Raw genomic sequence first — 27,269 nt, forward strand, 5'->3', positions numbered from 1 at the left:
GATTAACGTCAAACAAAAACGATTGAACTTTAGCCCGGGCAGAGGGGTTTCCCCGAGGTCCGTCCCGCGCCCCCGTAAGGGGACGCGACGACCCGATAGTAGTAGTAATAAAACTTGAGAGCAAACATACCTGTTCATCACACAATGTTTGCCACATGTGGTACTGCCATCTAAGCAGTTCAAAAAAAAACCGTATTTTAATTTTTGACACTTTTTAAATTTTCTAATAATTGTTTGCCCAAGAAATTCAAATTACGATCATTATGCTACTTTTTTTTTTTTGATTTTGTTATTGTTTTGAATTTATTGCGGAAAATTTGTATTGAAGCAGGAAATGCATTTAGTGTTTACCGATTGGAAACTTTTGACAGAACACGATTTAGATTTTTATCATCACACAAATGAAGCCACATCTCGTGCATCTCGGTCAGATAGCGAATGATAAATATTCGGATACGTTGAACGGTATTGAGTGGTATACCTATCGGGCATCTTGTTGAAGTTCCGCAATGAAATATGTACTTTAGTTACCTGATATTACAAGCGAAAATATTCTGTCTGTGGATAGAAAAGTACATAATGCTGGCGTGGCTTTTTTTTCCTACCCATTCGCTGTTAACCTAAGAGTCTGTTCCAGCTACGCCCGGAGGAGTAGGTGAGCTGACGGGCTCAATCTGAGAGAATTTGCTAACACTGGCCCTAGCAAGAGCAGTGCTTCCACAGAATCTACCACCGGATTGGAATCGCGACCCTCTGTGAAGATCCTTCGAGAAACTCAGAGGGCTGTGTCGATGGGTTTTTTACTGGTGGTAGGACCTCTTGTGAGTCCGCACGGATAGGTACCACCACCCTGTCTATTTCTGCCGTGAAGCAGTAATGCGTTTCGGTTTGAAGGGTGAGGTAGCCGTTGTAACTTTACTTGAGACCTTAGAACTTATATCTCAAGTTAGGTGGCGCATTTACGTCGTAGATGTCTATGTGCTCCAGTAACCACTTAACGCCAGGTGGGCTGTGAACTCGTCCACGAATTAAAGCAATAAAAATGGGTTAGTTCGCTCGTCCAGCTCTTCGTCGTGATCGACGAGCTCGACGAGGACGGTGACCGATGCTTGAGGGTCCTAAAAGCACCGAGAGTGAATCCGGGGGATCCGACAAGACATGCTTCGGACGGCGGCGGCTTTGCATAGCCCCGTCCCATTCAGATAAGGGGCCATTGTGTCCTAAAGGATAAGACCCCGGTCCACTCGTATCAAGCGATGCAACTGTGCCGGCGTTCGAATACCACAGACAGTTGTAAATTTCTCTAATAAATTAGGCACTTAACGCATCTTCCAGACCTGCATACTCGCTATGACATTTATGGACTACCGCTACCATTTAACACCAGAACTTTTTTCTAGCAGAAAATCTATATACTTATATATAAAAGAATAGCTGTTCTTTAGTTCGTTAATTAGTCTCGCTAAAACTCGAGAACGGCTGGACAGATTTGGCTAATTTTGACCTTAAATTATTTGTGGAAGTCCAGAGAAGGTTTAAAAGGTAAATATTAATTATTATTTTTTAAATTAATATTATAATTAATATATTAATTATAATAATTATTAAAATTTAAAAGGTGAGGTTTAAAAGATAAATATGAAAATGCTCGGAATTAGATAAAATAAAACAATTTTGTTTGTATTTTGATGTCTCCCTCGTCGGACGAATCCCTTTTGTTTATTTTAAGTTGATTTCATACAAAAGTTTAGGTCTTTTATTTATCGATTGAGGCACTACGAAGTCTGCCCGGGTTTACTTGGGAATAGTGTAGCTTCCAAACAGTGAAATAATTTTTCAAATCGGTTCAGTAATTTCGAAGCCTATTCAATACAAACAAATAAACAAATCTTTCCTCTTTATAATATTAGTATAGAAGTATAGATGTTTATTTTGTACTCTTGGTTTCCCAAATAAATAAATACAAACTAAATAATTATTAATAATTAAAAAAAAAATACTGGCACTTCATCTGAGTCACATCTCGAAAACCTTGTAATGAAGATGCCACAAGTCGTAGATGCCCATCGCAATTAAAAACACCCTTATTGTGTGTTGTGTAAAGCTATTTTATTTTTATAATCGAACGAGACATACGACTATTTGGGTGTGATTGGCAGAAAAAAACATTGAAAAACGTAGTATTGATTGGACACAATTGCGAACAATTACGAGTACATTACAAACAATCAAAGGTTTTTGCTTTGCATCTACATGTCGTGTGCTGTTGCAATCTTGTCTCTTTGAACTTTTTTTTTCTTAGATGTGTGGTCGAGCTCACCTGGTGTGAAGTGGTTACCGAAGCCCATAGACATCTACAAAGTAAATGCCGCATTACTGCTTCACGCCAGAAATAGGCAGGGCGGTGGTACCTACCCGTGCGGACTCACAAGACGTCCTACCACCAGTAATTACGCAAATTATAATTTTGCGGGTTTAATTTTTATTACACAATGTATTCACTCGCCGTGGAAGTCAATCGTGAACATTTGATAAGGAAGTATTTCATTAGAAAAATTTGTACCAGCCTGCAAGATTCGAACACCTGTACATCGCTAGATACCAATAAACCGGACTTACCTTCTTATCCTTTAGGCCACGACGACTTCAAATTAAATTATTTGAAAAAAAAGAACATTTTAAAATGGTTTATATGGTATTATTGCAATTGAACTAAGTAATAACTGTTTATTTTTGCCGCGAATCAGTCTTGTACTTGAGGCTGAAAAGAGACGTCATAATAATATGTCATTCGTTAGCGCGTGGCCTCCGCGTGGCGCCGGCTCCGGGACAGCCCGAACAGCCTCCTGGCCGCGATAGGGAGTCGCTATTGCTGCCCTGTACTGAGGCACTGGAATGAAGTCCATGTTGGCTCAAGACCAGCCATGGTCAATGTAAAATAAATAAAATGTACTGCTTTTTGTTAAGAAAGATTTTGTATTACTAACACTTCATACGGAATTTAATTCTAAAATAAAAATTTATTATTATTATTATTATAATTAAGACTTAGACCTAATATCTCAAATTGACCAGGAACATAGCTCACCTAACTTTATGCTTAGTGCGAGTTTTTTTACGTTCCCGATAGCGTAAAAGTTAACTCAAATTTGTATGGAGTTGCAACGTTTGCCTGCGTTTGCCGCTAGGGGCGCTGTTCCAACTGCATACAAATTTGAGTTAACTTTTACGCTATCCAGAACGTAAAAAAACTCGCACTAAGCAGCACACTGGATCATTCTTAAAACCTCGACCGTATTAAGAGAAATTTAGAAAATTTTAAAATATTTTCATTTTTATTACAATAGAGACTTAAATACTTAAATAATATAAAAACGCGCATACGCATCACTGTGATCATATTGATTGATATACATTTTACTTTATTTATTTTAAATTCAGTAAATAAACCATAACATTTTGTTAGTAAGTATTACTTACTTAGTCTGGCCATAAATACTGTTACAATTAAAAATAAAAAAAATTCTATTGCAAAATAACATTTATTACTTTTACAGTGTGTTAGTTTAATACATAAATATAAAACAATTTATAGTATAAAAAGCTTATTCGAAGTGGTGTCCATTGGCTGCAATACAGTCCTTTAAACGTTGAGGCCAGTTATCAATAGAAGCACGCACTCTTTCCAAGGGAAAAATGTTCACTGCCAATCGTACGGATTGTTTTAGGGACTCCAAATTATCATGGGGTTTAGAGCAAGCCGTACTCTCTAAAACTGACCATAAATCATAATCCAGCGAATTAAGATCGGGACTAGACGACGGCCAGTCTTCAGCTCTGATGAAGTCCGAAACGTTCGTTTCCAACCAAGACTGCGTAGACCGAGCTTTATGACCTGGCGCCGAGTCTTGCTGGAAGAACCATTCTTGATTATTGAACATGGTGTTGTTAAGAGCCTTCACTACCTTCTCAAGAATGGTATCTTGATACACTTTTCACAAAAGTATGGCTCAGTCACTCCTTCATAGCTAATACTCCACCAAACCATCACTGAAGTCGGATAGTACCCACGTTGCACTCCGTCGACTAATTGGGAAGCTTCCTTAGAACTTTGAACATAAATACGGTCATTTTATTTGTTAAAATGTTGCTCAATTGTAAAAACTTTCTCGTTCGTCAACAAAAATTTTCTATGACCTCCCTTTGCGTACCGCTTCAGTAGTTGTTTCGATTTTACCACCCTATTCTCTTTTAAATTATCAGTTAAGAAATGACCAGTACGTCTCTTATAGGCTGCAAGTCCTAAGTCATCTTTTAAAATACGCGACATGGTTCTAGGTGCTATCTTCATCTCCCGAGATAAAATCTTTTGCTTTCGAATAGGATTTCTTCGAATTCTTTCCCTTACTGCTTTGACCACCTTTTTCGTACGAACACTACGTCCACGGCCAGATCTTTTTCTGTCACAAACAGAGGAGGTCTCATTGCACCTACTAATAGCCCGGTACACAAACATTTTACTAATACCAAGCGTATGGAGAGTTTTGTAAATTGCATTTGGCTCCATACCTACTTTGTGTAATGCAATCACAGCGATTCGGTTCTCTTTATCACCCCACTCCATTTTAATATCGCAAAATATTGTACAATGTATTGGCGCCAAAATGAGAAAACTCAATGAGCAATCATATAAAAAGGACAGATTCCAAATTCAAATGTAATATTTTGTTTATTTTTAATTGTAACAGTATTTATGGCCAGACTAAGTATAATTTATTTTAAAAACCGAACACACACATAACTATTAGACTATATATTAGAGACGGTGTATTTTTGGGAAAAAAATATGTTAATTTATTACTTTTATCCTTCAAGCCACGATCACTTGAACGACTTACTCCATTTATGATTATGAAAATTATATTCTAATCGGGTATTCCCTTTTGCCTCCTTTACCTCAATAATTAACAATATACATTTACTTATCGCGTCCCGACCGATAAGAGCTCCTCTTTATTTACTGTAGACACTTAAAGAAGAACTATCGCAACCGGGTACTAACCTAGGCTAGTATGCATCACAAAACGGTAGTGGCCTTCAAGATAATCATGTACATCATATACCAGAGTCAACTATTTGTCAAAATTACGCATATCGCATTTTCGGATTAAAAGTTAATTTTACTGGTGGTAGGTGGTACAACAACAAACAACAACAGGTTAGGCAACAGTCACACGTGTTGTATAATTAGATCATCATCAAGGTACTGGTGGTAGGACCTCTTGTGGGTCCGCGCGGGTAGGTACCACCGCATTGCCTATTTCAGCCGTGAAGCAGTAATGCGTTTCGGTTTGAAGGGCGGGGCAGCCGTTGTAACTATACTGAGACTTTAGAACTTATATCTCAAGGTGGGTGGCGCATTTACGTTGTAGATGTCTATAGGCTCCAGTGAGCACTTAACACCAAGTGGGCTGTGAGCTCGTCCACCCATCTAAGCAATAAATAAATAAAATGGTAAGTTTTTTTAAATTGCATATTATCAATTTTTAAACCATATCACATTATCTATTTATGGTTGTAATTGCATGTGTATTTGTAGGTGTGTACGTCTGTGCATAATTTATAAAATTTAATATTAACTAGAGGTCCCGTAGTAGTCGAAATTCGACTATAATTAATTGGAATTGTAAGTTTGTACACTATTATGATTGTACTTTATACTTCTATAATCACAAATTTTGCCAAGACTATACTAAAAAAAATATTAACAAAGACAAACAATATTTAATCTATTCTCAATTTGACAACAGACGTCAAGAACAAAAGTTTGACAATAAATAGTATGCATGCGTGTGTGCGTCAAATACATGGTATGTAGTGTGTGTAATGTTTTCTTTATTGATTTAATGTATCTTTTATGCATTATTTAAAAAAAAGATTAGCGTTGTGCACTTCTTCTCTACATTCTCTATAAGTGTGGAAAATTTCATACTCCTCCGTCCGCGCAATTTTCGTAAAAAGGGATACAAAGTTTTTGCTTCACGACACGACAACTTTTTTTAGGGGCCCAAACGCCCATAGAAAATGGGCATTGTCCTTTCCCACACTTATAGAGATTATAGAGAAGGAGTGCAGAATGCTAATTTTTTTCTTAATTATTGTTAAAAACTATTTTTAAACTAACTATTGTTAAAAATACATACTTTAACGAATTTAATAAATACTTTTAATTAATATATTAATCATAATAAACAAACTGACAAAAAATAAATAAATAAAGATGTCCCTAATGTAAATTTCTTCGTACTTGTGATTCTATCGATAGCTAAGATAAATATAACGCTTAGAAAAGCCAAGACAAAAAATTGATATAGATCAAAAATCAAAAAATCTAATCTATGTATGTCAAAAAAAAACTCAATAAAACCATTGAGCGGCGCATACACTCTTCTAAAATTCAACCCCATGAAAATGGCGTTCATATAAAAGCACACAGTTTATGAGTCGAGATTACATTGCGCGGACGCCACGCGCCATCACGCGAGTCGAGGCGGGAAGTGCGGTTTCGTATTTCGAACGATTCACAATTTCAAAATTAGAAACTTTTTTTTTTACTTTGGCACTCTTAAAAAAAATAGCTCGCGCCTTCTTGTGAATTTTACGTTTATTTATAATCTGTGCTGTGATATCGTCTGTGTTTTTTTTTAAATATTTTTCTTTTAATATTTAAAATGGCTAACAAAATATATAACGTAGGCTCTGAAAACGAAGAGAAATATGGAAGCAAGCACTTTCAAGTATTAATGGCTATTATTGGTGAGTTTTTTTTTTTAATACAAATGGATCAATGACCGTTATGTCGTCGACTTTGTTACTAGCCGAACCCACATCGCCATCCGCCGTGACCCGTCTGGAATCATAGGTGCCCCTGGAAAGCGTGTATACGCAAATTCCGAATTTTCGCGAACATTATCATATAAAAAAAAAATATTTATCCATTTAACAACAGAATTTAATTTTATTAGTTTATTCCCCGTTTTTGTTTGTCATCTTCTTGCGTAGTTGCGTAGCTTTGTAAAGTCTAACACGTTCGATTATAACCTATATATTTTATACTTTTTGGAAAAAAAAGTATAAAAGACTTTTTTTGTTAATAGTATGTATCTTTCAGAACATTTCTGTGACTTAAATGTTTTAAATCGATTGGAGAGGGCTATGTTCAACAATAGACATAAGCTGAGATGATGAAACGTTTTTAAAGTTGATATAATCCCTTTAACGATAGCCAAAAAAAACTTTAAAATTACAACAAACAAAATAAGTTTTATTTCAATTTTAAATAACTATATATTTCTTTGTATCGTAAATTTTAATTGGAATTTAAAAATTAAATAATTTTATTGTGTTGCAAAATTTTTACATACATTTAAATATTTAATAATATCTCAATATTATTACATTAACACAAAAAATTCTTTACAATAAAATGAATAATGATTATTGTATTTTCGTGATGTTTTATATGACGGATGGTAACGTGTATTATAAGCCCGCATGGATCGGTACCACTATCCAGCCTATTTCTGAGGCGAAGCAGTGCGACGTTCCAGTTCCAAGAGTTGAACAGCCGTTATAAAATACAATTAGAATTTCGACCTCAATTCTCGAGGCTGCATTCACGTTTTGATGTCCATGGACTACATTGATCATTTAACGCCACGTGGGCTGTGAGCACGTGAATAAAATAGACCGTAAATGTAAACAAATAATTTTTATGTCAGGTCCATATAAATAAATACAAAAAAAAATCAACAGTATATATGTAGTTCGTTCTTGGTAATACAAAATAATCAAAATTAGTGCCCTAATTAAAATAATTAAATGTTACGATTATACAAAAACCAGGGACTCCATTTCGATATTGTGAATACAAACAATGCTCATTTAAACCGACGTTTTTAACATATTATTATAGTATTCGTCACATTTAAACAAGACAACAAAATCAACCATTTTACTGACCATTATTCGAATATAACACTGACCTATTGATTTTATTATGGAAGTCCTATAATTACATAATCCTACGCATAGTTGTTCCCGTAATTAAAAAAAAAAAAAAACTCCGATTTCAAACTACGCTCATTCGAACGTAGACACGAAGACAGACGCACGCGCGTCATATGAATCTATTAGCATACTTTTCCGCTGTATGACTAAGACGGTAACGACATTGAGATCTCTTTCTTATTTTCGTACGCGCGTTGTAGACTCATGGGTGTTACGCGAGCTAACGTAATGCGTACAAATAAATGTTTTTCTTTTTTTTTTACGTGAATTATTCCATAGATTACTTTAGATTGATAATGAAATCTTAAGACGCCTTCATACACAAGACATTCTGCCGGCGACGTGACGAGGCCATTAATGTATTCTACAATATATTGTATCTACTATCTTACCGATTGCCACGTCATGGAATCATTTAGCGAGTTCAGAGTTTCTTTGTTAATATGCGAACGATCGATCTGCTGTTAAAAGGTTACCGGTGTCCATAAACATGGACTATGTTAATGCCAGCTAGCTGCCTTACCCTTCAAACTGAAAGGTATTGCTGCTTCACGGCAGAAACAGGCAGGGAGGTGATACCTACCTATGCGGACTCACAAAACGTCCTACCACCAGTAATTTCGCAACTAATGTTTTTTGCGGGTTTGATTTTTATCACGCTACATTATTCTTTCGTCATGGAAGGAAATTGTGAACATTTGTTAAGTAGGTAGGCAGCGGCTTGGCTCTGCCCCTGGCATTGCTGAAGTTCATGGGCGACGGTAACCACTCACCATCAGGTGGGCCGTATGCTCGTCTGCCTACAAAGGCATAAAAAAAAAAAGTACGTATTTCTTTAGGACAAATTGGTACCCGCCTGCGGGATTCGAACACCGGTACAGTCGATTCGTTGGATACGAATGCACCGTCTTATCTTTTAAGCCACGAGGACTTCCATGGCATTATCCGATAGTCGGCGGCTCCATCAAACTCCAGGAAGACATAAATTTATCTGCATCTGTACAAACCCTATATATAGGGCTGCCTGTTACAATAGCAATAAATGTAGTAATCTCCTCTTTAGATTAACTAAGACTCGAGATAGACTTGTTAAGACCCTTGATAAGATGCCATTCGACTGTCTGAAGACTCCAAGCGCTACAGAACCCTATTTTTTTTATTGGCCTAGTAGGCAGAAGAGTGTAAGGTCCACCTTGTGGTGAATGGCTACCGCCGCCCATGGACTTCAGCAATGCCAGAGGCAGAGCCAAGCCGCTGCCTGCCGTTAAGTACTCTCCAAAAGCCTCGTTTGAAGAAGGACATGTCATAGCGCTCGGGAAACACCGTGGAGGGGAGCTCAATCCAAAGCTAGATGGTACGTGGCCTTTGCCTGTTGGGAATGCGCCGTCTATAAATGAATTATTTTTACACTTATTCTTAAAATAATTTATTTCTTAGACATTAGCTCATTCTTACTGGTGGTAGGACCTCTTGTGAGTCCGCGCGGGTAGGTACCACCGCGTTGCCTATTTCTGCCGTGAAGCAATAATGCGTTTCGGTTCGAAGGGTATGGCAGCCGTTGTAACTATACTGAGATCTTAGAACTTATATCTCCGGGTGGGTGGCGCATTTACGTTGTAGATGTCCATGGGCTCCAGTAACCACTGAACACCAGGTGGGCTGTGAGCTCGTCCACCCATCTAAGCAATAAAAAATAAAAATAAAAAAACATTAGCTCCATAGCTTTCATTGTTTTCAACAAATTGAAGTCTTTCATCTATTTGTTGATTTTTCACAGTATATCATGCCACAGCTTCATTCCTACGTACTTACATATCCGTGAAACAATAAATGTGTTGACCTTACAGAACCTAGCGCTGTATTTAAATTAACACAAGTACTGATGTGTGTTTCTGTGTGTGTATCCGAAAATTATTTATAATTGGAGTGACGACAATAGCGCGTTTTAATTCGGACGACTAATTAGTATTGTTTTAACGTCATACTAATATGTAATACTAATTATAATTGATTAGGATACGTAATTTAGTAGTCTGTATTATTGTTTTAACTATGTTCAAAAAGTGAGGAGGCCATTTATTCGAGTATTTACTGGTGGTAGGACCTCTTGTGAGTCCGCGCGGGTAGGTACCACCGCCCTGCCCATTTCTGCCGTGAAGCAGTAATGCGTTTCGGTTTGAAGGGTAGGGCAGCCGTTGTAACTATACTGAGATCTTAGAAATTATATCTCAAGATGGGTGGCGCATTTACGTTGTAAATGTCTATGGGCTCCAGTAACCACTTAACACCAGGTGGGCTGTGAGCTCGTCCACCCATCTAAGCAATAAAAAATAAAAAAAATAAAAGTATATTTCGACGCTTGAAAGGCAAACGTGACTAAGCGACAATAACTGCTTTGTACATAAATGATAGGCAATAACCATATTCGATGCGCAAAAACAAATTTCTAGGTCTATTCAAGTCATTTCAATCCTGCAGCTAGATTCGTTAAAACAGAATTTTTTTCAGGTATTTCTCAAGTATATTTTAAAGTAATTTCAACTTTAAATTAGTCTACTGTAAAGTTCACGCATTGTCGCTTAGTCACCTTAGTAGCCTTTCAAGCGTCGATTTGTTTTATTTGGGTTAAGCACTTATTTTAGCGTGTGACTGTGTATTATATTTTCGCGGAGTAGAAAAGACTTTTTACCCTTGGGTTTATGAGTCGACTTCCTGAAAATGAACACGTCATTACAGATACTCCCGATGCACTATCCGTGCTTTTAGGTACCACAAGCACCGGTCGCCGTCCTCGTCGAACCCGTCAAATGCGACGAAGGGTTTATAGAACCCAAAAACGGATTTTTAGTAAAAGAAAAAACCAAAAGAAGAAACAGTAAAAGTCATTTGACATAATGCATAGGAGTTTCGGTTTAAAAACAGATAAAACGTTGGTGCAATCCAGTAATTACGTAAATTTATAATTTCCATCATTCCCATTTTTAAAATACGCTTTAGCCACATAAATATAGATAAATAAAAAGTTTCTGCCTTCCAAATTGGCTTGTTGCTTATAATAATATCGTATCATATGTCGTATCACTCTTGTCAGAGCGATCGTGATCGTCATCCAGTATCATTTGTGTGGGCAGATGCTATGCTCCTCACGAGCAATCGCCACTCCTCGCGATTTGTGGTAATAATAAGAAAATCGGAAAAATATTGAAAATACCTTTATTTAAAAAATACTTTAAAACTCGTCAGATTTCCCTTGCACTCTCTCGTCCGGCGTTTGATCTTCGCCCAAGGTCAGAACCCGGGCGGGAAAAAGGTTTCCCGCGGACAATACTACAAGCAGACTCAAAATTTCAAAACTCATCCAAGTTCATTTTTTTACCAACAATATTGGATGAGATATGTTTGGGGCCTTTTAGGCTTACAATTATCGCCAAATCGTTTTCAATTGTACTATAAAAATGTCCCCTTTAATCTAAAACGCATCGCTTCATTGTACTAATTGAATACAATTGCATACTTAAAAGTAGATACTGGCAATATGCCTTTGTCTTTGAAATATAAAAAAATATTCAAATAAATGATAAAATGGTGACCCCGGGAGGCTATCATGAACGGCGCTTTAGAGGTCAGACGGCTAAGTCTGGGCACGTATTGTGTAAATTTTCAGTAGTATACACACAAATCAAAGCCTGACCACATAGATACGTATACATACGTACATGAGTAACTTTTTTTTCCCTACCTATGCTGATATCCTTAAGAGGCTATATCAGCGTTATCCTAGCGTGTAGGTGAGCTCTCGGGGCTCAAGCCAGGAGGCGTTGCTAACACTGGCCCCGACAAGAGCAGTGCTTCGCAAAATCTACCACCGGAACGGGCACGCAACCCAGTGAGAAGATTCGATGAGAAACTCAGTGGGCTGTGTCTGTGGGCTAAATACTCGCCGAGCCCTTGAGGACCGGTGCTTGAGGTACCTAAAAGCACCGTTAATAGATCGGGAGGATCCGTAATGACGTGTTTAGGGCGACGTGGACTGTTTACCATTCGGTCCACAGGATCGGGGACATAATTTCCGGCGGCCACGACAAGATGGTTTTCGTGTCGTGTCGCCTTCTCAAAGTAGCGCAGTGATGCCGACCGTCTATACTTACTAACTGAGATACGTAGCACTCATTACTTCTACGATGAGCAAAACGACGCAATGAAAACAGAGCCGTAAGTTTTACCGCCAATTGACCGCCAATTACGTACGGTAAATTAAAAAAACTGTTTCATTTGAGATCGATTTCTTAATTGGATAACAATTTAGGAATATCTTTTCTGTTGATGAAGAGTTCGAGGACGAAATCCGTCCACTTCTTCTTAAGTCTATAAGAAGAACTGGACGGATTGCGTAATTGACGATATGTGTAAGAGGGGAGTGAGCGAAGAAATTGTATATGATAGAGGAGTATGGAAGGAGAAAACATGTTGCGCCGACCCCAGGTGGCTGGGAGAAGGGCAGGAGAATGATGATGATGAAGAGGTTGAGATACCAAAGGCTCTGCACGCGTCTTGCGGAAAAGCAACCGGGTAGCACGCTGGTTTTCGTCCACCGGGGCATCCCCGACATGCAAGGTCTAGACGTACTTACACGGTATCAAATAAAGACAGAGTGGCGGCGAGATATGTCCGGAAGATACGAGCTTGTCTGCAAATCAACATCTCAAGTCCATTAAGTCGCCAAATAAACTGCAAACATATCATTTTTTTTATTTTTTATTGCTTAGATGGTGGGACAAGCTCACAGCCCACCTGGTTAAGTGGTTACTGGAGCCCATAGACATCTACAACGTAAATGCGACACCCACCTTGAGATATAAGTTCTAAGGTCTCAAGTATAGTTAAAATGGCTGCCCCACCCTTCAAACCAAAACGTATTACTGCTTCACGGTAAATATAGGCGGGGTGGTGGTACCTAACCGCGCGGACTCACAAGAGGTCCTACCACCAGTAATTACGCAAATTATAATTTTGCGGGTTTGATTTTTATTACACGATGTTATTACTTCACCGTGGAAGTCAATCGTGCACATTTATAGAGTACGTATTCCATTAGAAAAATTGGTACCCGCCTGCGGGATTCGAACACCGGTGTATCGCTCAACACGAAGGCACCCGACGTGTTATCCTTTAGGCCACGACTACTTTGTTTACATAGTGCAATCGTATGAATTCTCGGGAACACTCGTCTTCGAATATAACATAAACATTTCAGTGCATATTTATGGCAACGCAAACAGGAAAACCCATAGTGTCAGACACTTCCAAGAATACGGCCCGCTCTTCGCTCTCAAGTGAAAAATTTCGAGACAAAGTCGCCATTTTAAATTTCAAATTTTAATAAAACTGTTTTAAATATCAGCAAAGGGAAAATTCGTTGCCAAGTTGAATACGTACTGACGGTTCGCGATTTTTTTAATACGCTTTTTTATTAGCTTCAGACGTATGTATGTTTGTAACGGAATCTTTGAACATTATTTTGACCCCCTTCAAAACGTCGGATTAACTCGAAATTTAGTATACTTATTAAGGACCGATGACAATTCAATATTTAAAAAAAAAAAAAATATTTTTAAATTCAACTAAAAAATGAAAAATAAATAATAGTTTAAAAAAAAACTAACAAAATACGTTTTTATATAAAATCCAATTAAAAAAATGGAAAATAAATTTTAATAAATTTTAATTAAAAATAGTGTAAGAAAAAACGATAAGTATGTTTACTAAATCCTTATAAAAGTAAAAATAAATAATAAAACTAACAAAATACGCTTTTATATAAAATCCAACTTAAATGTGTGCATGGTGTGTGCATGTGCAGTGCATGGTATCAGTAGTTATAAATATGTTATGAACAGATATGAGTAGAAGAGTTATTTTGATAATATCCTGAAAAGCACCCCACGCTTTTTTACAATAAAATCATTTTTTCTTACACTATTTTTAATTCAAATTTATTAAAATTTATTTTCTATTTTATAGTTGGATTTTCTATAAAAACGTATTTTGTTAGTTTTTTAAACTATTATTTATTTTTATTTATTTTATTATTTATTTTATGACATAATTTCTGTACTGTAAAAAGGGAGACCTTAGAACTCATATCTCAAGGTAGGCGGCGTATTTAAGTAGTAGATGTCTATGGGCTCCGGTAACCACTTAACATCAGGTGGGCTGTAAACTCGTCCATCCACCTAAGCAATAAAAAATAAAAATAATAATAATAATTACTGGGTGAGCTCACGGGGCTCAAACCTGACGGACGCTCGTCAACATCTCGAGCCGGGCCTGAGTTTAATATGCGTATCATTATCGTAATCAATATCAATTTGGAATTGCGTAAGAAATCATTCAATGTTTATCTTCTAAAACTGAAAGCAACATTGAATCGTCAAAAAGAAAAGCAATGAGAAAAACAAAATTTCATAGATTTTATCGTGCTCCCTATTACTTTCAGTACATTGATAGTACAGAAAAAGATCGAAACCCTGACAACGCATGTCTGATGACAAGACAGATGATGTCGCATAGACACGTAATCTTCACTAAAATAATCAATCACCGTTATCACATAATCCAACCAGGCGAATTCACGAATACTTTTAATGTTATTATTCGGGTAATAGGCTAATAGAGAAACAGTAACGTAAGCCGCTACGATGTTCGCCAATATGTTTGTAATATATCGAGAAAACACATCCGCATAAATTTTATTTAACATACTGTTGATATTATACAAATGCATAGTCAATCTACAGTTTGTAGTCAATGTCACGAGGCAACATCTGTGATGCTTTAAGATTGTCTATACTAATATTATAAAGAGGAAAGATTTGTTTGTTTGTTTGTTTCGAATAGGCTCCGAAACTACTGGACCGATTTGAAAAATTCTTTTTCCATTAGAAGCCGACATTGTCCCTGATGAACATAGGCTACTTTTTTTAATTTTTTTTTATTTTTTTTTTGGTTTCATATGTGTTTTAATGTTTCCGAAGCGAAGCGAGGGCGGGTCGCTAGTTTCTAAATAAAATTTCAAGTATTATCATATTATATTGGGTAATAAATATTACTAGTGGCCCCGCAGTAGTCGAAATTCGACTATAATTAATTAAAATTATAAAGCATTGTTTAGGTTCTATTGTCGAACACTATAATAATTCGATAATATAATCACAGTATTCGCCAAAACTGCACTATTAGATCAATAATATTAAAGACAAACAATATTAATATTATAATATTATAATTATATAAACGGCCGTCTGGTGTAGTGGTAAGTGACATGGTCACTGCACAAGGGGGTCGCGGGTTCGAATCCCGCCAAGGGAAGATATTTGTATGATAAATATAAATGTCTTTCCATGGTTATGGGTGTATATTAAATATATGTATGTGTATAATAAAAATATTATATTTATTTCCGTTATCTGGTACCTGTAACACAAGTTCTTTACGAACTTAGCACGGGACTAGTTAACGTGGCGTGATTGTTAGTAAATATTTATATTTATTTATATTATATTTATATTTATATTAATCTATTTTCAATTCGACCACAGACTTTAAACAATAATAAAAGTTTCCCAATTGACAGTAAGCAAATAGTATATTTTTATGTATGTGTTGTATCAAATACATGGTAGTATGTGTAATGTTTTCTTTATTGATTTAAAGTATCTTTTATGCTTTTATGCTATATTTAAAAAAAAATAGTATTGTGCACTCCTTCTTTTTTTTATGATTGAAGGATTACTGGTGGCCCGGAGGCCTTTCCAGTTTCACCAGGACAGGTGGGCGAGCAAAGGCCCAGCCAGCTATATTCTCTTTTTTTTTATTTTTTTTTTGTCATTTTGTTTATTATGATTAATATATTAATTAAAAGTATTTATTAAATTCATTAAAGTATGTATTTTTAACAATAGTTAGTTTAACAATAGTTTTTAACAATAATTAGGAAAAAAATTAGCATTCTGCACTCCTTCTCTATAATCTGTATAAGTGTGAGAAATTTAATACTCCTCCGTCCGCGCAATTTTCGTAAAAAGGAGTACAAAGTTTTTGCTTCACGTATTAATATATTTCTAAATAAAATTTCAAGTATTATCATATTATATTGGGTAATAAATATTATAATTATTTTTTATATATATTATTATTGTCAATGGTTTTCGCGAGTCGCAAATATAACTAACACTACTTTAAGATGAAATTTTTCGTTTTTTTCTTATTTCCAACGTTAGTGTCACTTTACGGTTTACGTGGTTCTCATTTCTTGACCATTAAAGCATTTGTTATTTTTTTATTGCGTAGATGAATGGACGAGCTCACAGCCCAACTGGTGTTAAGTGTTAACCGGAGCCCATAGACATCTACAACGTAAATGCGCCACCCACCTTGAGATATAAGTTCTAAGATCTCAGTATAGTTACAACAGCTGCCCCGCCCTTCAAACCGAAACGCATTACTGCTTCGCGGCAGAAATAGGCGGGGTGGTGGTACCTACCCGCGCGGACTCACAAGAGGTCCTACCACCAGTAAGCACTTAAACAATATAATTAAAAATTCGTTCTCATGTCTAAAAACGGCGGCATTGATTGTACCTTGCCATGTCTATGTCCTCCAGGAACAACTTAACACCAGGTGTACCGGGATAATACGCAAATAAATAGTAATAAATAAATAAGCCTTTATTGCTGTTAGAACTTAACTTATTTAACTGAACATAAAATGATAACAATAGAGGTAAGAAAACTATAAAATTAGCTTAAACTAAAATATATCTCGGCATTCGGCTTATCTCTCCTCTTAATAGTAATAAACTTTTATTGTTATATTTTTTATTCGCTATTATATTTTAAATGCCGCCACCCACCTTGAGATATGGGTTCTAAGGTCTCAGTATAGTTACGACGGCTGTCCCACCCTTCAAATCGAAACGCATTACTGCTTTACGGCAGAAATAGGCAGGGATGGTGGTGCCTACCCGTGCGAACTCACAAGAGGTCCTACCACCATAAATTATAGCAGTCATGGAGTTTCTCTTGGCAACTTAACTAGCCTTGTTAATATACAGTTTTTGTCTTGAAAAAGCCGTTATGGTTTGAAGGGTACAACAGTTGTTATATAAAACGGAGACTTCAAATACACGTTTCCAAAGGCGACGTTCGAGATGATCCCCTCATCTCCTTTATACCATCGCACCTCCCGCCATCGGAGCAGAGTTCATCCATATTATCTGGAAACGCTGCGTTCATCGATAGCGCGTTTCCAGAGGTCTTTTTTGCCACGTACCATCCGGCTATGGAATGAGCTCCCTCCCCTCCACGGTGTTTCCCGAGCGCTATGACATGTCCTTCTTCAAAAGAGGCTTGTGAAGAGTATTAAGCGGTAAGCAGCGGCTTGGCTCTGCCCCTGGCACTGCTGAAGTCCATGGGCGACGGTAACCACTCACCATCAGGTGGGCCGTATACTCGTCTGCCTACAAGGGCAATAAAAAATAAATAAATAAAAACGTTCTAATTGTAATCTCAATGGGCTCTGATAATACCTAGTGTGAAGTTTGTGGTGAGGCTATTTACGGTTAGTTGTATTGTCTTCCGGAAATATCATCGAAGCGGTCACTAAAACACTAAGCTTGTTTGGGTCGTTTTAAAATTTGCGGCCAAAAAAGTAACAATTTCATGAATTTAAATATTCTCTAATTTTCCATAAATTGTTTTGTATTTAGCCATGTTCAGAATAAAAAATGCTTCATCACAATCAAGTCAATCACTCAGTCATTGATAATCTATATATATAAAAATGAAACCCGTTTTCCGTTGTCACGACATAACATGAAAACGGCTTGACCGATTTGGCTTATTTTTTTTTGTAGTTTTCTAATACTCTGTACAAGGTTCTTACGGAAACAAATATTAAGAAAATCTCTCAAAAATATTGAAAAATATACATTTAATTTTGCATATTTATTTGTGAACTATTCCACGCGAACAAAGTCGTGGGCAAAAGCTAGTATTATATAATATTCTTTTATATTTTTCATTTTACGCATTTGATAACACCAACATGGATGACAATTTAAATAGGAGTTTTTTTAAAAAGCTTAGAAATCGTACTTCTTTTGTTTTTAATATTTTTTTAATACACATTTAGTTTTCCTTTATCATTGTATTATATACTGATTAAATAAAATTGCCGAATTTCAATACGCATTACTGAAAAAATAGCAAACAAATTAGAATTTGAATTTCGGACCAGTGATACGAATGAGATTTGGGGTAGTTTTTAATGTATAACTCCTAATTGAACAGTGTTTTCAAATATATAGTTATAGGGTCAAGTGCCTGTTGTCATGACAACAAATTTAGGGTTCTTATAATTACGGTAACATTAAGGTTATGAGAATTAAATCAAATAACTCGCTTTTGGGCCCAAAGTTGAAAACGACCCGATTACATGTTTATTCGCGTCAACGATCGCACTGGTTCGCTGCACGTTTACCACTAACCGACTAACCGCTGAGATATATACAAATAGACCTTAGACAAACAGAGACAGGCAAGTTTCAATAAAATAGATGGCGGGGGAACAAAGGGCCCATGTCAAATAGTGCTTGACACGGACAATTTGGAGTACAAAATCCATGTCAAGTTGACAGATGGTTAACAGGACATCTCAGTGGCTAAGGCTTATTCTAAAGCTGCCTAGTAAGCTAAGGGGGCGAAGTATCATCCCTACACTAGCAATCACTTAACGCCAAGGGCGGATCCAACTTTGGCGCCAGGAGGGGGTCACATAGTCAAATTTAGATGCGTTCGTTCCCAAACGTTTGCCATTATACAAAGTTATTATATTATATTAAATTAATTAAATATTGAAGGTATGTAGTTACATAAAATCTGTATGGTGACAAAATATATGTATAAATAAAATCATTATGTATATTCAATCAGTGATCCATCTAAGTCCTGGAACCAGCTTAGGGGGTGGTCATGACCCCCATGACCCCCCCCCTGGATCCGCCATTGCTTAACGCCAGACTGAACGAGCGCCAGTAAGCCAACTGATAACATTCAAATAAGCGAACCATAAACAACACAGTTAAAAATATGAGCACAATATATCCAAAAGTTTCATCACGTTGAAGCGATTATACATAAATATATAAAAAAGTTCATAGATCACTCTCCGATCACGTTTTCTCATTCCGCCAAATGTTCTAATTGCACATTCGATAAGTAAACCGAGAAACATATAAAAAAAAAATCTCATTAATAAAATTATCAAAGTTGCGATAAGATTATTTTTTTCATGTAACCAAAAAAAAAAATTGTTTTTTAAAACTATTTTATTTAAATCGTACGTATTCATTCGACCAGTATTATGTAGTATTTATAATATCAGTTAAAATTTACATTTGTATTGAAAATCCGCGGGCTTCGTACCGATTTTTCTTATTAATAATGTACCTGCCGTATTCTGAATCAGTGCTAAAATCTAAAAAATTTATAATAAGAAAATAATATACAAGTATTTTTTTAAAAATAATGGAAAAGAATGGAGAAACAAAGCCAAGGATAGGGAAGAGTGGAGCCAGCTGGAGGAGGCCTATACCCGAATGGGGTTCCAAACACAAGTTTATATTTAATTTTGTAATTTTTATTTGATAAGGTGTTTTTCTATTTTTTCTTTCTTTGTTTTTGGAAATAAAATGGGCTTATTATTATTATTATTATTATTTTTTAAAAACAACACGAACGCCATTTCTTGTATATTGATGTATAAACTATTAAAGAAAGCCTTCCCTGTAGTACAAACAATAACTGACCAAAAAGACAAAATTTCATCACAAACACGTCACGTCACGACTTGGGAATAGATGACATTTATTAGATATATATTATTAAATATGATATAGATATTATTAAATAGAAATATTAAAGAAGCTTCGCTGCGACCGATCGCTAAACAAACTCACGCGGAAGTTACTGTAAATTAATTGTCCTTCTATAATCACAAATGCATACAATAAACTTACAAAATTTGCTCGAAATTGGAACAAAACGGTACGAACGAACATCGATTTCATGTATTAAATATAGCGAAACGCCAATTTCATAATTAGAATTGATGCAGTGTTAATTTTTACACTGATAATCCACACACCAACATAGCTTTAGAAGCTTAGTGTTTAGCTTAGTCCCGAGTGCTATAACTTTTTTATTTATTGCTTAGATTGGTGGACGAGCTCACAGCCCACCTAGTGTTAAGTGGTTACTGGAGCCCATAGACATCTACAACGTAAATGCGCCACCCACTTTGAGATAAATTCTAAGGTCTCAGTATAGTTACAGCGGCTGCCCCACCCTTCAAACCGAAACGCATTACTGCTTCACGGCAGAAATAGGCAGGGTGGTGGTAACTACCAGTGTGTACTCACAAGAGGTCCTACCATCAGTAAAATTAACTCATCATTAAATTTGATGATTGAACCAGATTTACCTTCTTTACAGTTTGCCTACCAGTATTCTCGTATGGTACCGCCATGGGCTGGATCTCCCCTCACAAAGCGCTTCTCATGGGCGAAGACACACCATCGAACGCCCCCGTCACGGAGACGGAAGTATCCTGGATGGCGTCCATCATGTTCATATTCGCACCGATCGCCGTCTTCATCTATGGCATTGCTGCCGACAAGTTCGGAAGGAAAAATGCTCTTCTCTGCTGCTCTATTCCGATTGCTGTAAGTATTGATGATGACTCGTATTTTCGGTGCAAGAATTTTAAACTGATTTTTTTCATTGCTTAGATGGGTGGACGATCTACGACGTAAATGCGCCATCCACCTTGAGATATCAGTTCTAAGCTACGCTAAGCTTACTATAAAGTCAATGATTATCTAGTAGATTGCACAAAGTCGGAATGAGTTACTCGCTCCGGGCATTTGAATATTGCAATAATTGCTACGTTATAATACTCCTTGTAATGAATATTTAAATCTAATATTTAATCTAATATTTAAATCTAATTAAAATCTAATATTTAAAAAAAAACTCTAATAAAAATAAAAAAGACATGCCCGCTAAGTTTCTTGCCAGCTCTTCATTAAATTTCAGTAAATTTTCATTAACCACAAATTGATAAAATATAATCAATTTGTCTTTAACAAATAAAAACTTGTATGATTTATAAATTTTTCATTTTCTGTGCTTAGTCATACCGTAATTAAATGCCTTAACGTTAACAACATAAAAGCTTAGGGGCATCCGCTGCAAGATGTCGCTAGTTTCCATACAGAAAAATATTTGTCTTAAAGTATCGTAGTTTCAGAGCCCTGGCTTATACTTAATACTCCTTTAAATGTAAGATTTGTGACAGACATTACCATAATGATCGTTCATACTAACTCGCCACGTCCCACCACAAACTTACTAAGTAGGTAATTAGATACGCTTTGATTAAACTAATTCCTTTTATCTTGTAGGTCGGCTGGATGATAAAGTTAATATCGGCGCATCCAATAGCCCTGATCGGGGCCCGGGCGTTCATTGGCTTCGGTGCTGGAGGAGCCTTCGTGGTCTGCCCCCTGTACGTCAAGGAGATCAGCGAAGACAGCATCAGAGGAATGACCGGAACCTTTGTTATTTTTTCGCAGGTAAGTTTTCACGTAACTTTATATAAGACAGGTTAAGAATGGGCTCTGAATTAGCGGGGTAACCCGGAACACTAGCGGCTCTACCTGGGCAACCTTGAGAAGCCGCTACACTGCGGAGACCAGCGTCATTGGTCGTCGACGATCGCCGCAACGACCCGTCAGTCGAGCGAGTCTGGTTGTAGTGTTAACCGCGGGAACCACCTGCTCTGGCCGGGTGGAGGTCGGACTTCAGGTGAGAGAATGCAAGAGGATTAATTTGGTGGATAGAACACTAAGCACATTCTTGGGTCCGTGATCTTCTTCCAGCATCTGCAGACCGTTAAGTATCACAGGACCCTAAGCGCGAATACCTCGTACGAGACTGAGCCCTTATTCGAAAAAAAAAGTTAAACATAGGCTGTGATTCTTTTTAATACGCTTTTATTAGCTTCAGACGTATGTATGTTAGTATGTAACGGAATCATTGAACATGATTTTGACCCCTTCAAAACGTCGGATTAACTCAAAATTTGATATACTTATTAAGGACCGATGACAATTCAATATTAAAAAAAATATTGAAAAAATTGAAATTCAACTAAAAAATTGAAAATAAATTTGAATCAAAAATAGTGTAAGGAAAAATGATTTCATTGTAAAAAAAGCGTGGGGTGCATGGTATCAATAGATATAAATATTTTATCAACAGATATGAGTAGAAGGGTTATTTTGATAATATCCTGAAAAGCACCCCACGCTTTTTTTACAATAAAATCATTTTTCTTTACACTATTTTTAATTCAAAAAGCGTATTTTGTTAGGTTTTTTTAAACTATTATCTATTTTTTGTTTTTAATGTTTCGCATTGCTTATTCATTTTGTGTACGATAAAGAACACACTCTCTCTCTCTCTCTCTTTCACTCTCTCTCATTCTCTGTTGCAAGATACTAACATCCAACTTACCACGAAGCAGAAGTGTGTTCTGGCTTATAGCTTACAATAAAATTGATGTTCTTGTTGTCTTGTCTTGTGTGGTGTCTATTTGCTCCCGTGACCATTAAACAAACAAACAATACCTACTTAGTTATTCTACTTAAAGAATCTGCAGTTAAGCTTTTCATTCTTCGATGTCGGACAGGATATGACGTCGCGATGTATTACTATGTAGTAAGTAATACGACATAGTACGGTCTTAACAAAAACATCGTTTTGTTTCCGGAAATGAAATTAGACACTCGTATCCCGTGATAAGATTTGAAAAGGCGCAATATAAAAAAAAAAAAATTATTTTTTATTAATTAAACGGATAGTGCGCAAGGATGAAACGCTAAATCGTGAAGCGTTCGCCTTTTTTTTTAGGCAGCGGCTTGGCTCTGCCCCTGGAATTGCTGAAGTCCACGGGCGACGGTAACCACTCACCTTCAGGTTGGCCGTATGCTTCGTCTGCCTACAAGGGCAATAAAAAAAAAATCGAATTGGTGGATGACATTCGTGAATATAATTATGTTAGGCACGTGTTTTATTAGAAGAAAATCATACCTGACTGCGGAATTCGAACACCGACATTATTGAATCGCTATACACGAATGAACCGGGCGTCTTATCCTTTAGGCTACGACGACTTCAACGGTAAGCAGCAGCTTGGCTCTGCCCCTGGCACTCCTGGCGTCCATGGGTGACGGTAACCAGTCAACACCAGATATGCTCGTCTGCCTACTAAGGCACTAAAAAAAACATATCATAAGTGCATATTTCATTAGAATTTTGCGTACTTGGCTGCGGGATTCGAACACCGGTGCCGTTGTATCGCTCGATACGAATGCACCGGGAGTCTTATCTTTTAAGGTACTGCTACACATGCTCATTTCAAGCATGAAAGCATGCTTCTATTGAGCAGTTGTTACTTAGAAGCACGTGTGTCGGAACGTTGCTTAAAAGTAGCATGCTCATTTCGAGTTTGCTTAAAAATCAACAGGCGCGCGATTTTTGAGCACGCTACCAGCGGCGCGGGTGGAAGGGGGCGTGCCATAAGCGCAAGGTTCGGAGAAAATGATAACCGGTTGTAATAATAAGAACGGCACTAAACACAGAAACTGTAAAGCACTCCAAAACTGTAATTGTAAATTGTAAAACGTATAAATAAACAAAGGAAATCAAATCGTAAAAGTGTTTTATCACGATCTCAAAAATTACGTACGTTTTAGCTCGAATATCCTAAATAACTTACACGCGTATTTCGCACTCATTACATACTAAAATGACTCATTTTACGCGGAAACTGACACACACACCCAATATCTAACCATATTAATAATTTCATGTGGTAATAATAATTATTAATCAAACATTAATTAAGCATTATTATGCTTAAATCGAGGGACTGCTGATCAATAGCCTTTGCAGTAGGCACTTGGAAGGAGAAAATAAAATAAAAAAAATTTGTATAAAATGTATATAATGATAGTTATGTGTTAGATTTTCTTTTTTTTTTTTTTTTTAAGTTACTAACATAGATTATAAGTAATTATTACTAACAAAATGTTATGGTTTAAAAAAAAAAAAAAACTGAAATAAAGTGTTAATAATAATAATAATAATTAAATATTTTTAAGCATATTTAGCATAATTCGAGGGGTGAAAAGCTATTTGGTTTAAGCGACATTTCGCTAAATACGCGGCATTTATCTTTATAATTAAAGGTGCGTTTTATTTGGTACTAGCGACCCGCCCTTACTTCGCTTCGGAAACTGTAATTTATTATTGATTTCTCCACTATTTAATGAATGTTATTATACATATATAAACCTTCCTCTAAAATCACTCTATCTATTAAAAAAAAACGCATCAAAATCCGTTGCGTAGTTTTAAAGATTTAAGCATACACAGACAGATATCGGGACAGAGAAAGCGACTTTATTTTATACTGTGTAGTGATTAGCATCAACAATTCGATCTTTTTAACTTCAACTAAGCTTACTGCAGTCAAATAGCTGAAGAGGATTTTTAATAATGAGTTCTAAGGTCTCAGTATAGTTACAACGGCTGCCCCACCCTTCAAACCGTAACGTATTGCTGGCAGAAATGGGCAGGGTGGTGGTACCTACCCGTGTGGACTCAGAAGAAGTCCTACCAACAGTAATTACGCAAGTTATAATGCCAGCCAACTAAGCAAAAAAAAAATTATATCTTTTGCAAGTTTTAAGCTTTTAATGGTTCTCCTGTAAAGCTAAAAAAATGTTGCTTAAGCCAAATAGCCTTACACTCATCTCAAATAATCAACTATCAAGACCTTAGCCGTCCACGGCCACGTAAACTATAAATTATTCGTAATGTCGAAAATAATGTATTTAAACAAACAATAAAAAACTGTAAAATTTGTTATAATTGCCATATTTTTCTTGTTGATTTTAGTTTTAGAAGACACTTCGTCTTTGGCACCGATAAACCGTCCAGTATATCTACTAGATATATAATAGGTACGGTACTTACCATTGCCGACTTTTTACTAATCCCATCACTAGTAATAACGCAAATATATTTGCCACTGTTTTTTGGCTGAACTTTTATTTCTCCTACCTATGCTGATAGCCTTGAGAGGCTATTTCAGCTTCTCCTTGACGTGTAGGTGAGCTCACGGGGCTCAAGCCGGGAGTGTTGCTAACACTGGCCCTTGCAAGAGCAGTGCTTCGCAGAATCTACCATCGGATTGGAAACGCGATCTAGTGAGAGAGCGAGATCCGGTGAGAAACTCAGTGTGTTTGAGTTTCATTATTTATACGCAATTTTATTCCTTTATCGTGGAGGGCGTTCTTAAACACGTGCTAAGTTCGTATTTATTATGAAGAACTGACACATGTCTGCGACATCTGAGCATCGGATTAGTGGCATGTGTCTCTCTACACCGGGATCGAGCGTAATACCAATATAATGCCATCACCCGGTCTATTTCTGCCATTAACGCGTTCCAGTTTTACGAGGGGAACAGCCGTTTTGATACATAAGACTTAGACCTCATGACTCAAGATGGTGGCATTCACGCTGTGCTGTCTAAATGATCCGTTAACTTACCATGAGGTGGTTCGTGAGGCCTTTAGCCTGTAGAGAACTGATTCGTCCAGTACATCATCAGTTCATGGTCTTTTTCTTTAAGTTGATTTCAGACTACGCTATACTATAGCGCCATATAGTATAGCAGCCTATACTTAGCCAATAATATATAGTACCGTACAGTGTGAACGTGTCCTTAACAATGTATGGCGCGCGATATTGTTGTGCTACGAGCTATATACTATATGCTATTATATTATAGCGTAGTTTGAAAGCAGCTTTAATCAATCTTGTGCATCTATGCCGGCGCCGACTGCTATATTTTGGGCGTCTGACATAATCATAGCGGCGAAAATTTAATAAGGAAAAATGTGCTCACAACATACCGTATTGTATGTAAGTTTTGGGTTTTCCTTGAACAACGGACTTCCCTCGATGAAAACTACAAGAAGCTATATTGAAACTTAGAAACATGTCCATCGAAAACAGCAATAGTTTTAAAGTCTATACTAATATTATAAAGAGGAAAGATTTGTTTGTTTGTATTGTATTCAATACAGCTTCGAATCTATTGGCTCCGAAGCTATTGAACCGATTTGAAAAATTCTTTCACTGTTTGGAAGCTACACTATTCCGGAGCGACATAGGCTATAATATATTTTGAAAAAAATTATGGATCCTTACTAAAACTTCGATAATGTAACCCAAGGTGTAAAAAAAATTACCTAAAATATTATTTACATTCCGTGCCCTGCGAAAAATATTTATGATAGAATAAAATAATGTACTACGACTTCGTAGAACACATTATTATTTACAGAAAGTGACGCGACAGCATATGAGCTCGTCCACCTATCTAAGCAATAAAAAAAAAGAATAGTACATAACACAGCTTTCCGAGTAACTGACAATAAATATTCGAGACTATTGATTCAACGCGCTAATTTCTGCTGCCGTAACACAATGATGATGCTACATAGTGCTAATTTCTTTTTTCGATCCAATTTTTTCGTTTTTCCATGTCACGTCACTACTCCAAACAGACGTCTTCATTATTGTTAAAATTTTCCATACATTCTAAACTAATCTAAACCATATAGTGCACTAAACAAAAAGAATTAAAAAAATAGTGATGTAATTAAAATTACTTTTTTCATTTTTATCTCGTTTTTTTTTCAATTTCTTTCGTCCACGTCGCCACGAAAACTGTAAAGTATTTGTCAAAATATAAACATTGGCAACAATAGAATGACGTTAAAAAACCTATCGTAGAGTAAACTTAACGTAAATAATATTGTTAAAGTAGTTAAAAATTATGTTTCTTCTTCTTCGTCGCTTCCTCATTACTGAGGGTCGTGACCACCTTGGTCCAGTTTCTGCACCAGCTTCCTCCAATGTTGCCTGCATTCGGCCTACTTAATGGCACCCGGGACGCTGGTGTTTGTGGCCTCCTTGACAATGTCCGTCCACCTGGTGGGC

At 36.5% G+C, this 27,269-nt stretch overlaps 1 protein-coding gene across 1 annotated transcript in view; it reads left to right on the forward strand.

The window, feature by feature from the left end:
* Positions 1-6,498: 6,498 nt before the first annotated feature.
* Positions 6,499-27,269, forward strand: part of LOC114242477 (facilitated trehalose transporter Tret1) — a 35,728-nt gene continuing 14,957 nt past the window's right edge. Inside the window, exons 1-3 of the mRNA XM_028173645.2 lie at positions 6,499-6,816; positions 20,622-20,851; positions 21,593-21,763. Coding sequence (XP_028029446.2) covers positions 6,732-6,816; positions 20,622-20,851; positions 21,593-21,763 — 486 coding nt within the window. The 5' untranslated portion in view covers positions 6,499-6,731. The remainder of the gene's footprint in view (positions 6,817-20,621; positions 20,852-21,592; positions 21,764-27,269) is intronic.

Source organism: Bombyx mandarina, chromosome 20 (assembly GCF_030267445.1).
Source record: "Bombyx mandarina strain Sakado chromosome 20, ASM3026744v2".
NCBI classification, from domain to species: Eukaryota; Metazoa; Arthropoda; class Insecta; order Lepidoptera; family Bombycidae; genus Bombyx; species Bombyx mandarina.